The sequence below is a fragment of the Callionymus lyra genome, chromosome 9 (genome assembly GCF_982586985.1).
Source record: "Callionymus lyra chromosome 9, fCalLyr1.hap1.1, whole genome shotgun sequence".
Taxonomy (NCBI): Eukaryota; Metazoa; Chordata; class Actinopteri; order Syngnathiformes; family Callionymidae; genus Callionymus; species Callionymus lyra.
In genome coordinates, this window is record NC_141826.1 from 1685985 (window position 1) to 1698638 (window position 12654).

At 40.8% G+C, this 12654-nt stretch overlaps 2 protein-coding genes across 3 annotated transcripts; one reads left to right on the top strand and one right to left on the bottom strand.

Moving 5' to 3' along the window:
- The first annotated feature begins 1835 nt into the window (after nt 1-1835).
- On the top strand, nt 1836-5540 carry LOC148071416 (integral membrane protein 2A-like). Its single transcript, XM_087799263.1, has 6 exons — nt 1836-2024; nt 2171-2308; nt 3341-3520; nt 3589-3699; nt 3768-3912; nt 4536-5540. The coding sequence occupies exons 1-6, from the start codon at nt 1953-1955 to the stop codon at nt 4628-4630; spliced, it is 741 nt and encodes a 246-aa protein (XP_087655389.1). The 5' UTR covers nt 1836-1952; the 3' UTR covers nt 4631-5540.
- Nucleotides 5541-7193: 1653 nt separating this feature from the next.
- LOC148071417 (putative G protein-coupled receptor 174) lies at nt 7194-11155 on the bottom strand. 2 transcript variants are annotated; one of them, XM_087798932.1, is made up of 3 exons: nt 11000-11155; nt 9692-9868; nt 7194-9022 (listed from the first exon to the last, which is right to left on the bottom strand). In XM_087798932.1, the coding sequence occupies exons 2-3, from the start codon at nt 9734-9736 to the stop codon at nt 8216-8218; spliced, it is 852 nt and encodes a 283-aa protein (XP_087655058.1). In that variant the 5' UTR covers nt 9737-9868; nt 11000-11155; the 3' UTR covers nt 7194-8215. The 2 variants fall into 2 exon arrangements, with proteins under 2 accessions (XP_087655058.1, XP_087655057.1); XM_087798931.1 differs by having other exon boundaries at nt 9533-9868.
- Nucleotides 11156-12654: the final 1499 nt, after the last annotated feature.

Consider the following 12654-nt stretch of genomic DNA (forward strand, 5'->3'; position numbering starts at 1 on the left):
AGTATTAGTTGTAACCACAGTTACTCAGGGATGAATCCCATGAATACTATGACATAGTGTGTACCATCACTACAATTCTGTGACACAGAAATGGAAGGTCGGTATCGTGGAAGAGGATTGAGGATGCTGGGAGGAAGGGGAAGGGGACAAAACAGGGGAAGAGGGAGAAGAGGCCAAATACATAGGCAGATTCCTAATTAAATTAGGGCTACAATTGTGGACCATGTTGTCAATCATGTCCTCACAATGGCTGTGGCTGGTCGGAGGTTGCAACCAAATGTTGGAAGAACCACCGTGAATTCAATCATTCAAACATTTTGTTGGGAGAACAGGTATGTATAGTATTGGACAATAATCCAACATCTCATAATATCTCATGTGAACTTTACTGTAATTTTACTCTGAAACACATAGGATTCAAAGACAACCTTGCAGAGGGCCACTTTTTACCCCGCAACAAAAGGAAGCGATTTATGAAATAGTGATCGCAAACAATGCAATAAAGGTTGAAAGACATTCAAAGCACTGTCATAAAAAATAACAATATATTTGGCAATATTGAATCTGTGTCAATTGCAACAATTGACAGAGTGGTCAAGTGTTTTTGAGCATATACAGTAAAAATGTGAAACATACGTATTCAGTGTCAGTGTGAGTATTCAGTACTCACTTACTGCCCCAACTACAGCAATGTGTAACTTTACTGTAGTTTTCAAATGGCTGTACAAGTAGTGTATAGTGCTGTCTTGAGCATTTTCGGGTAGTGTCACCGAGTTCTGACCTTTTTTTTGCATTGGAAAACACAGAGAGAATAAACTGTCATAATGAAAACATGACAAAGCCATTTGACGATCTTGTTCATAAACAATGGTGTCAATACTTCTCATTTTGATGACACTGGCAGTTTCATTGACATGAATACTTGATTTTGAGGAACAGACTATCCATTTTGAGCAAGTGACATACTTTTGACGGTTATCCACTAGGTTTTGTAGTTTGCACTAATTGTTTTGAGAAATGCACTAACTGCTGTGCAAATGTTGACAGTGATGTGAGAAAAGCACCAAAGCGACTGAGAAAAAACTATAAATAACTTCACTAACAGATTCAGTTCACTTTCACATGAAACATCCTGCACAGTTGCATCCACAGGCAATCTTTGACTTACAATGACACGTCGTTTGGCAAATATAACACAACCATTAAATATATATTGCATTTCATATTTTACAACTAGATATTGACATACAATATCAACACAAAATATGGATGAAACGAATGATATAACGGTTTAAGTAGTAGTTACAGAAATAATATTTGTGTTTGTGTTATTAAGTGAAGACGCTTTGTGATTAATTTCTTTGTTGTTTCTCTTTGATCTATGTTCTTTGTCTTTATCTTTAGACTTAGATTGTGTCATCTTGTCCGTTCCCTTCATGTTCTTGTTCTTATCTTATTTTGATTTATTTTTTATAAAAAAAATTGCTGTATGTATTGGCTATTGGAAAAAAAAACAATTTCCCGAAGGAGACCTCCTGAGGGATCAATAAAGTTTTACCTTAAATAAAGTTTTACCTTAGGGTATTATCAACGTATCAAAGCAGAGCTTTTAAGAAGTAGTTCTCACTTTTGTCCGCGAGGTGACGCTAAATCTGCTATAATTATCAAATTGTCAATTCAGACAAAAATAATTCAACAACTATTTATTTTTATTTTAGCAAATAACATTATTGTCGGAATAAATTAAATGATGCTCTTTAACACCCTTATATACTGACGTTTATTGAGATTCACGTCCATGTTTTCTTTCTGTCCGGCGGCCATCTTAAGCCACCGGAAGTGCGCGATAAGTCGAAGCTGCAAAAGTGCGTCACAGCGCGGAGCAGCTCTCAGGTCGTCAGGTTCTGGTCTGGTTCTGGTCTGGTTCTCCACACGGACTTATCCTTCCCACCATGGTGAAGATCGCCTTCAGCTCGGCCGTGGCGCAGAAGGCGCTGGGCAAAGATGGCGCGGTGGCAGAGAAGGTGAGTGGGTGTGCGTGTGCGCGGGCCTGCGCGTCCACTGTCACCGCGACCAGACGACCCAGTCGGGTTTCGCGTGGACCGTTAAACACGCACGATCGTGTTGCACCGCCGCTGTAACCTTAGCGTCGTGTTGTGTTTGTGTCCAGGACCCGGAGCTGGCCTCTGACCCCGTGGGCTCGGACGGATCCACGGGTCGCTGTCTGGTCACCCTGCTGGGCATAGCCTTCATCCTGAGTGGGCTCATCGTGGGGGGAGCGTGTCTCTATCGATACTTCACCCCGAAGGTACTTCATTCTGTGTGTGTTGTTACACGCGTGTTACACGAGCACGAGCACGAAACGGCCTTCAGTCTGGCATGTTTACATAGTTGGTCTCGTGTAGCGTTTTTGATCCTGTGATGGGATTCTACACGTTAAACTTTAAGCCAATATTATGGGATGAATACATAGAATCTAGATGACCATCAAACTCTCATCATTGTTTTTTGCTTATTTATAGACTTTTAATAAAAACTTAACCTCAAAACTTATATTATTTAATTTGCATGTTTTCGTTTCATTCAAACAATAATTTATTTATTTTATTTTACATTATATATTCCACGTACTATTTTTGAGTCATTAGTTTGCAACTCTTGGGTTGGTTAAACATGGTTTCTTTGTTTTCGTACACATACGTATGTGTTTATACGATATGTTTAGACTTAACCTCAACTAGTCAACACATTTAAAATGGCTGTTGCAGTAGAAGCTTAAACTACTTCATAATGTACATACTTTATTATTTCGTTCAGATAAAGATGCAAAACATCTTAGGTAGGTTATAAGGTTATAAGTAAGTAAGTAAGTAATTTTTATTTGTATAGCGCTTTCCAGACCAGGGTTACAAACAGGGCCAGGTCTAGACAGGCATGTATGAGGGGGCAGCCACAAATCTTGAGGGGGCATTGTGCCAGGCTCTTGCCCCTGCCTAGACCCGGCCCTGGTTTGAGGGGGCACAACATTTATTTTAGGGGGCCAGGCCCCCTCTTGCCCCTGCCTAGACCCGGCCCTGGTCACAAAGCGCTTAAAGAATCAAAACAATATTCAATAAAGTATATATTTTAAAGATCAAGATTAAAAAACTGATAACGCAACAGGAGTTCCAGAAAATCAAAAAAGTCTGAACAAATAGAAACGTCTTAAGATGTTTCTTAAAGATATCTTATTTTAGGTTGAAAGACACTGACGTAAAACTAATATCGTCACACATTGTAAATAGTTATAAAACCTTGTAGGTGGCGCCATCTAGTGTCTGAATGTCTTTCTTACCTGCAGAGGCTGTATCATGGATCAATGCAGTTTGGCGACATGTCATCTGGGGCCGAGAGCCAGCCGTACTATCTGCCCCGGGTGGAGGAGGAAGTGGAAATCTCCGACAGCATGGCCGTCATCAGCGTCCCCCCTCCTCGCTTCAGACCCGGAGACCCTGCCTACATCCTTCACGACTTCAACAGGGTGAGGACGTCAAGGTCGCTCGGGTTGATTGCTACAATGGACTGATGTGCTGAGATATTTGTGAGCAGAAGCTGACTGCCTACCTGGACTTGACCCTGAGGACCTGCTTTGTGATCCCTTTGAACACATCAGTAGTTCTTCCCCCTCAGGACCTCATCGACCTTTTCTCGCAGCTGATGGTGAGATTTTGGTTTACTTTTTTAGAGGAAGACTGTTCTATGTGACTTGATATCTCTTCTCCTTCCAGTCTGGCTCCTACCGCAGCTACCTGGTGCACGAGGACTTGGTGGTGACGGAGCGCATCGATGATATCAAACCTCTGGGCTTCTACATCCGCCGCCTGTGTGACGGGAAGAAAACCTACCGGATGCAGCGGCGTGCCAGTCTGCCAGGTCAGTGGAGTGTCGTATTTTCACCTTGTTTAGTCCACATCCGATCGCTGTGGTTTTTATCTAAAATATCGACTTGTTTTAAGCAATGAAACTGAGGCCAAGAGGAGTAGTTGTAATTGGCTGAGGCCTCACATCTACACTTTAAACTCTTTTTTTTCTGTGTTAAGTCGACGGTATCTATTTATTCTCTTGTGCACTGCATCAAATAAGTAGGCAGTAATAGTAAGCGAGTAATGATAAAATAAATATTGTGGTTTTTCTGGTCACAGGAATGTCATTTACAAAATATTTTATGACTATAAACTAAGATACTTGGAGGTTGTTTACTCTTTGTTCTAATGTAATAAACCTATGCTTTCGTTTTACACAAAAATTATTTGATTTAAACATTTTTACTGAGCATTTTCCGCAAGAAAAAAGATTTTTTTTTGTTAATCTCTGTTCTCTACTTCACTTAAAAGCCTAAACTAAACTTGATATACTTGAAATGTCTAATGTTTCAGTAAAAGATTTTTACAGTAAAATGAAGCAAATTCACAGCCATGTCTTAAGTCATGTTAGGATGTGTGTACCTTGTCGTTTGACATTAAGAGAAACGTTATGGAGACTTTTGTCTCCACCAGGTGGCGTCATTCACAAGCGCTCTGCCGAGGATTGCTTCACCATCCAGCACTTTGAAAACAAGTTCATCACAGAGACACGGATCTGCCATGCTTGAGGGATGACGTTTAGAGAGGAGCAAGAAGGAGACGAGTCGACTGAGATTTTGTACAAAAGTCTAACTCCAGTCTTTGCTTTTGCCGCTTGAATCTTGAGTGATTTGTGAATTTAAGTTGCAGTGTTTTAGCGTTCCGCAGCTAACAATATTATTTAGAGGGAATTGTCATTCCTAGTTCTTCTCTTTCTTTCTGTTATAATGGTGTCATGGTTCTTGCACTTTGAATCTTTTGTCATCAACAAGTTTTGTACTAGTGACCTGCATCCATTCCTCTTAGTGACATGATCTGGATCTTTGTTTCCTCCAGACTCGTAGATCGTCGCTTAAAGGCAGGAACTGTCAGTCTTTTACTCTCCGACTTACTCTATGTTACAGTGTAATAGCACATTAATCCTAAAGTGTGACGCCTGTTGATGCTGGATGATACTCCCAGTTCTTACTCAACTCTGTGTTCATGTTGTGTTGTGTCAAGAGTGGATGATTATCTCAAGCCAGATACTTGATCTTTGTCTCCATTTTTATTTCAATTGAACTAAGGTTTTCCCTCAATGTGATTCTCCTTTGGATTAAAATAATCCCTCATATTATGCACTGAAAGACAATCGCACTAAGATGTAGTTTTTTAAGAAGGTAACAAAAATGCTATTTAATTTTAAACAGGTTTGGTTTCCAAACGACTGCTGAGCTATGTCGATATTTGTATTCGTCTCAGAAGAGAAATTTAATTTAAGGAGAGACAAAACTTCCAAACTCTCGCTTCTGTTCATATGGTAAACATGTTTCTCAGAAACAACACAAACCTAAAACAGTTTATTTCTTTTACCATCATACTACTACAGGATCTAGAACTCAGTGTTGTACATTTATCTGAATCTTGTCATGAAATAAACTAGTTTGTTCTCCCACTGGATCTAGAGTCTGTTTCATAATCTATTCACAATCACTTTGATGATCTTTTCACTCCCGCCCCCAAAATCGGAGTTTTACAATCTGATAGCACGAGGAATAAATGCGTCCCTGAGTCTATTAGTGTTGCATCTGGGAAGAAGCATTCATGATAGCACTCTATCTGCTTCTCTGCTCACTGATGACAGTGTTGAGAGGATGACTGTCATCATCCATGATGGACAGTAGTTTGTTGAGTGATCTCCTCTCAGCAACTGATGCGGAGCTTCCTGCAGATTTTAAATGATTGGAGCCTCCTCAGAAAGTACAGTCTACTCTGAACTTTCTTATATACATGGCCTGTGTTGCAGGACCGGTCCAGTTTACCGTTCAGCCACACACCGAGGTACTTATACATCTCGTCTCTGATGGACACTGAACGTGGATTTGTCCTGGACCTCCCAAAGTCCTAGATCAGCTCCTTGGTCTTTGAGGTGTTCAGCTGCATGTGGTTCCTCTCACTCCAGTCCAGAAAGTCACGTATCAGACTCCTGTACTCGTCCTCACTGTTGTCCCTGATGTTGTAGCAGAAGTCTGAAGTGTATGACGTGATGTCCTACTGTGGCTGATCAGTGAGATACTTCGAGATCCAGGAGGCCAAACCAGGGTCCACATGCATCTTCGTCAGTTTGTCCTGGAGCAGAGTGGGCTGGATGCTGTTAAAGGCACTAGAAAAGTCCAGGAACAGGATCCTCACTGAGCCGCTCTCTTAATCCAGGTGGGAGTAGGTCCGATGCAGGAGGTGAAGAATGGCATCTTCTACACCAGGGGTGTCAAACTGGTCCAGAAAAGGGCCAGGGTTGTGTAGGTTTTTGCTCCAACCAGTCAAGCACATATAGTTGAACCAATCAGGCGTCTGAAGACAGTAATCAATTAATTTTCAGTCAGTTGTTGCTTGTTTAAGACGACACCTGATTAGTTAACTCATGTGTGCTTGACTGGTTGGAACAAAAACCTACACCACCCTGGCCCTTTTCTGGACCAGTTTGACACCCCTGTTCTACACCTACCGCGGCCCGGTAGGCAAACTGCAGGGGGTCTTGCGTGTGCTGGACCTTTGGCCACCGGTCAGTAATCATTCAGCTCGCTCGGCCGAATCTTTTTTCAGGAATGGAATGATACAGGAGGTCTTCCACAGGGTTGGTACTTTCCCCAGCTCTAGAAGACATGCTGCAGCAGCTCAGCTAGTTCAGCAGTGCAGGTGTTTAACAGTCGCCATAAATGGCATTCCAATGAGGTTTTGATGACTTTCAGATTTTCCATTTGGAACAATGGAAACCACAGCCAGGTATTCATGGTGTTTTGTTTGTAATGGCATCAGAAGTAGGATTTTTTTGGTATGGTATTTTTTTGCACACATGAAAAATATATATATATATATCTGGGGCTTTGTTTTTGTTTTTCAGGTATTTCAACTAGTAATGTCTACAGCTGCGAGTGACACATATCTTCAATTTTCATAGGATTATTAAAGTAAATATATCTTTACACATAAAAGGCTAACATAAGGAGTACATCATCACATGGGGACTTTGTAAACACACATTAAGGGTGTTGTATTATATTTATAATGATGGAGAAGTCAAGTTTCAGTCTGAATGAGGACATTAATAAGTCAAGGACAAGGGTTTTAAATACCATTATCACAGTATTGAGTTAGAGCATTGACAGATCATCATTTCAAATATCTGGATGGACCGACGCAAACTGATTTCTAAAGCAAATAAGAAATTGTTTATTTATGAATAATTAGCAAACCTTCATATGTCAGACTTGAAACTCCAAGTATTCCAAGGATTAGTGGTTTACATTGACAAACTGTTCCAGGACACTAGGGATGTTGGAAGCAAACCGAATGGTGCTACTCATTTAGTTGTGTCCTTTTAAGTTGCCCTGTGGAAGGTGATCACAACTCCTAGTCTGAGCTCTTATTATTTTACATTTTTACAAGTTTTGCTTTTACAATTTGCAGACATTCTATATAGTCACTAGGCATGGTTGCGTACTATACTCAGGATGCATACTGGGTCTGATATTGGTCAAGGTGGCTTCATCAGACAGACTAATCCCTTATACTTTACGTCCCTAAAGTATCATTTCACATTCGGCTGAGGGCTACTTCTTCTGATATGCTGAACCCATTGAAGCTTTGTGAATGAGTCTTCTCATTGTTCATTAACTTGTCCTGGTGTGCCTAGATAATGTGGCAGATGTGAATGACGGCAGTCCACAGAAAGAAAACAAATAGGAAAAGTTCACATTGAAGGGTATAGCACAATCACATGGTTTTGGGATTCATCATACCGGTATTGCATCTTCTTCTTTTTTTGTTTTTTATATAGCGCTTTTCCAGACCAAGGTCACAAAGCGCTTAAACAATCAAAACAATACTCAATAAAATATATACTTTAAAGGTCAAGATAACATCGAGAACAACACAGGAGTTCCAGAAAATCAAGGAAAAGCCTGCACAAATAAAAATGTCTTGATATGTTTCTTGAAGGAGTCACTAGATCCATTAAATGCAGAGAGAGATGAAGATCGTTCTAAGCTTTGGAGCAAGAGCCTGGATGGATTTCTCTCCTCTGGTCCGGAAGCGTGTGCGAAGAACCATCAGTAGATTCATCTGCAACTGTATTTTCATGCCTGATTAGATCCTGTGATGCAAGACAGCCGTCGACAGCTACTGATGCTTTCTGGAACTTCTGTTTTGCTCAGGCGCCTCTGAAATTCATTGGTTGTGAAGTAGTACATGATGGGGTCAAGACTGCAGTTAAGACTGGCCAGACACAGAGTGAGCGGGTGGCATCGCAATATGAAGTTCTTTAGGGTGCAGTTGCTGATAGCATTTGCTTTGACCAGGAAGTCCAGAGGCATGGTGATGTGGTATGGAGCAAAGCACAGCAAAAACACCAGAGTGCAGCTCAGCACCATCCGTAAAGCCTTCTGCTTCTCACCCTGATCAGGGATAGTGCCAGAGATTGTCTTCCGAAGGCTCCCCGCAGTCAGACAGGTGCAGCAAAGAACCACAAAGAAGGGGATGACGAAGCCTAGGAGCTCTGCTATAACCAGGAGGGACCAGGCTGCCGACTCACTGAGGCTGTGCATGGGCAGCTCTGCAAAGCACACTCGTGTAAAGTTGGAGGAGTGTCTGGATTCTGCTGGACCATTTATGTTGGGGTTCCTCAGCAGTGGGAATGGAAGGCAGCCCAGACAGACCACCAGCCAGACCAAGGCGCAAACAGTCATGTCCACTTTTTTTCTGGATGAGTTGTACCTCAGGGGTCGCACGACAAGCTCACAGCGACGCACACTGACACACACCAGGAACAAGATGGAGGCGTACATGTTGACATACTTTAGATAGAAGCATATCATGCAGAGATGGTGTCCAAAAGGCCAGTCGTCCATCAAGTAATAGTAGATTCGCAATGGGAGAGAGAGAACCTGAGGGAAGACAGATGCTGGTGTTTAGATTAAGATATTCTGAGGGTTTATTTCATCCATCTATACATCCATCTGTTTTATTCTGATTCTTTATGTGTTAAGGTAGCTGAAGCCTATCCCTGCTACTTGGGACAAGAGAAAAGAAATACACTGAACCCCTAAAGGCTGGCATTTAGACCAAGAAACATTCACACTATGGACAATAAGTTTCTTGCTTTTTTATTTTTGTAAATATGTGTATATAATATAGTGCAGATTTATTTTCTATTCTATTTAGATTCTTTCTTTTCTTTTTATATTTTATTTCTGGGTGTTTTTATTTTTCTTCTGGTATATTGCTCTTGCTGTTTGTTAAAAAAGAATTTTCCCTCGCGGGATAATAAAGGGATTCTGATTCTGATTCTGATTTCAATAAACATATTTATATTGGAATGTAGAAGAAAATCAGAATTCCTAGATGTAGGCAATATGAAATATTTAGCTCTTTACATTCTTATAGTGTTATTGTACCTGCAGGAGATCAGCCACGGCCAGATTCATCATAAACACCACAGCCTTCTTAGTCTCTTTGATATAGACCCAGAACACCCACACAGCCACCAGGTTACCCAGCAGGCCAGGCAGCAAGATGATACTGTAGACCACACCGTACAAGTAATGGCTATACACCTTGAGGTCTTCTTCAGTTGGACATGTTTGGTTTGAAAAGGTCATCTTCAGCCAGAACTTCTACTAACAGCTGGATGTTATGAGAAGCCGGAAGCTTCAACAGGAAGCTTTTATCACAGAGTCTTGTATTCAGGTCAGGGGCATTTGCATATCCATTCTCGTCCCCATGTCCATTGTCTGCAACATTTCAAAGGGAAAAGCATCCAGAATCAGTTTGAAAGTATGTAAGTAGGACACCAAGAAATTACTACGTAGGCTGAGAACAAACAAACTCGGTGCACGAGAGTGCGGTTTTTCTTCAGTCTTGTAAGTCTCGTGCAAGCCAAGCAGATAAACAGAAGTATTTTGTATATCAGATGTAGGTAAAAAGGTCTACTTTGCATATCCTATCTGTCATGTTATCTGATATGCAGGTGCAGAACTTTGGTGCTTATCTGACAGGTATTACAGGGACATTATTCTTCAGTTTTAGATGCCAAACTCGAAATCCGACTAAAGTACTACCAACACAGATTAGTTTTACTGTCAGTTGTCAGTAAAATCATTTTTACAATGATTTATTGACTTGTAATATTATGACCTCATGTCGGGAGGAAATAATGGGATAAATGGAACCAAATAAGAAGGGACGTTCAGGATTACCCATGGGTGTCTCTTCCACACATCAAATGCTAGGATGTGATTAAACAAGATTCAAGTGTTTAAGCAAAAATGTTCATGAAAGGTTCAATCAATTTTTGTGGTTTTTTGGAGTTGAATCTAAATCAATAAATAATGATACGTTTTTTTTCGTCACTGCACCTGCTGTACCGTTATGCTACTGTGAAAAAATAAAAATCTGATATTTTAAGATGGTATACATACTGGACCTTGTTTGAGCAGCTGGTTTGATGACTTTGATGTCTACCTTAAAATGTACCTTATTAAACAAAAGCATAACTCTTAAAGAAGAAATCGAAGGTTATCTTAACAATTGGACGCTTTCTCAAGTCATGGAGCAGCTGACAGTTTCGACAAAAAACCCTCTCAGTTTCTGAACAATTTCCCATCAGTCTCATCAATGGAAAACTCAGCTTTGCATCTATGAATCACTTTCTTGGGGGTTTCCACCTTGTTCATGTAGCTGAACTGAAATGAATTCACAGTAACTCCTACCCATCACACGGCCTCATGTCTACACACACACGCGCAACATTACAGACATTCTTAACATTGAGGAATATAACAAATACCCCACGAGGCATGACGGCACTATGAAGGTATTCAAAAGAGCAACAAAAGCAACACATTTTCAGTCTTAAAACTTACCCAAATATTTCAACGTGAAATCATCGTTAAGATACAGAGGGGTCATCCAGATGTCATCTTCTTGTCCCTCACCACTGCCAGTCCACTGTTTAAAAGTCACCCCTCGTTCTGAACTATAATACACTTCTTCTTCTGCTTATTTTTTTAAACAATCTCCTGCCTTTGTTTCTGAGCGTCTCTGCCGATCTGTGAGGTTTGGGCATAAACTTGGTTGGTTTCCTGTGACAGTGGGGGTGTGGTTTATGTGTGAAGTGTCACGTTATCGTAACATTTCCTTCATCAGAAATTACTTCATGTGACACCAAAAACACACAGGAAAGTAAACATTTTTGGGGGAATTAATTAGAGGATGCGATTTGCTTTATTTTAAATATCTATCTATAGATAAATAGATAGATGGTATTTTATTAACCCTTTAAGACAAATTCCAATGGCTGGAGCTGGCAGAAGAAAAAAAAAGAACACACAGATAAATAAAAGTATAAAAAAGAACCTGAAATGAAATGCAGTTCACACTCAGTTAACCGGAAGAAGAAGTTCACACTCTGCCTTCTCTCCTCAATACCTCCCCCCACGACCCTCCCACCCCACTGATTCTCCCCAGAAGAACTCTAGACTATATGAGAGACTCTAAGTAGTAACACTTTCCCTTCACATCAACAGAAGGGGTTTGTAGTGGCTCCTTGATCTTGTCAACGAATGAAGGGATGGAGCAAGGTATGTATGATTGATAGAGAGAAGGAAAGCAGGAAGAAGAGTGGATGAATGAATAAATGAAAGGAAGGGAAGAGAGAGAAAAGGAGTGATGTTGGTTGAAAGGATGGACAGGGCAGAGGAAAACAATATTTAGACCATGTTGTGTAGACAAGAATTGGGTGTTGAAAAGACGTTGTAGTGAAGGCTTCTGTCACAACTGTAAAAGGGTTTGAGGAGAAAGTAAAGCCAAAGAGCCTTCCTGGCAGTGAATGCTTCACATCTGCAGCTGTCAGCATCTCCCGCCCCTGTGAACTTGGAGAGGAAGTGCTCGAGAGGCAGTATCCCTCTGACATGTGCGTCAGGGTGTGCAGATAAATGTGTGACTACTTCATGCAAAAATGTTTTAGCCACATTTCCTTAAATTAAGTTCTTCATCTCAGTTCTTATTAGAATGATGACGCTACACTGGTTTTGGGTTATTCAAGATGTTGTTATGTTGGTTTTAGCCAAATAAATTGACATCACTGGAAACTTACTACTAACTAGCATTAGCTCAGCACAAAATGATATAAGCCATACCACAGCGTCTGAAACTAGTCTGATTATTCTGTGCATCTGCTTTAGCAGAAACATGCATCAGTGGCCTGCTGGAAGTCCGTTTTTGGACTCTGGCTATGCCTGTTTTACATTTCACTCAGGCAGGTGTTATCCTAAATGATCATCATTCTCTTTGTTAGCTCTGTGGACTGTAGACTGTCACTAACAACACTCACAATAAGTGTTGCTTTCACATAGAGAGGTTTTTTTTGTACGACTGTGTATTTTAACCCAGTGCAGCACTGCCATCTCTCTTGTAACAGTTGTATAAGCAGTTCTACCTCATGTTGCTACACCCTCTTACTCAGCTTCACTATAAGTTAATCCTCAAGGCCCCATCTTGTTTCTGGGAGAGCTCAATG

What these genes read in the sequence shown, in the direction of transcription:
- LOC148071416 (XM_087799263.1), top strand. Translation starts at nt 1,953, where the DNA reads ATGGTGAAGATCGCCTTCAGCTCGGCCGTGGCGCAGAAGGCGCTGGGC. An exon ending in ATGGCGCGGTGGCAGAGAAG is followed by an intron (nt 2,025 to 2,170) that starts GTGAGTGGGTGT and finishes GTTTGTGTCCAG; the next exon opens with GACCCGGAGCTGGCCTCTGA. An exon ending in GCGGCGTGCCAGTCTGCCAG is followed by an intron (nt 3,913 to 4,535) that starts GTCAGTGGAGTG and finishes TGTCTCCACCAG; the next exon opens with GTGGCGTCATTCACAAGCGC.
- LOC148071417 (XM_087798931.1), bottom strand. Translation starts at nt 9,736, where the DNA reads ATGACCTTTTCAAACCAAACATGTCCAACTGAAGAAGACCTCAAGGTG. An exon ending in CCGTGGCTGATCTCCTGCAG is followed by an intron (nt 9,023 to 9,532) that starts GTACAATAACAC and finishes GTCTTCCCTCAG; the next exon opens with GTTCTCTCTCTCCCATTGCG.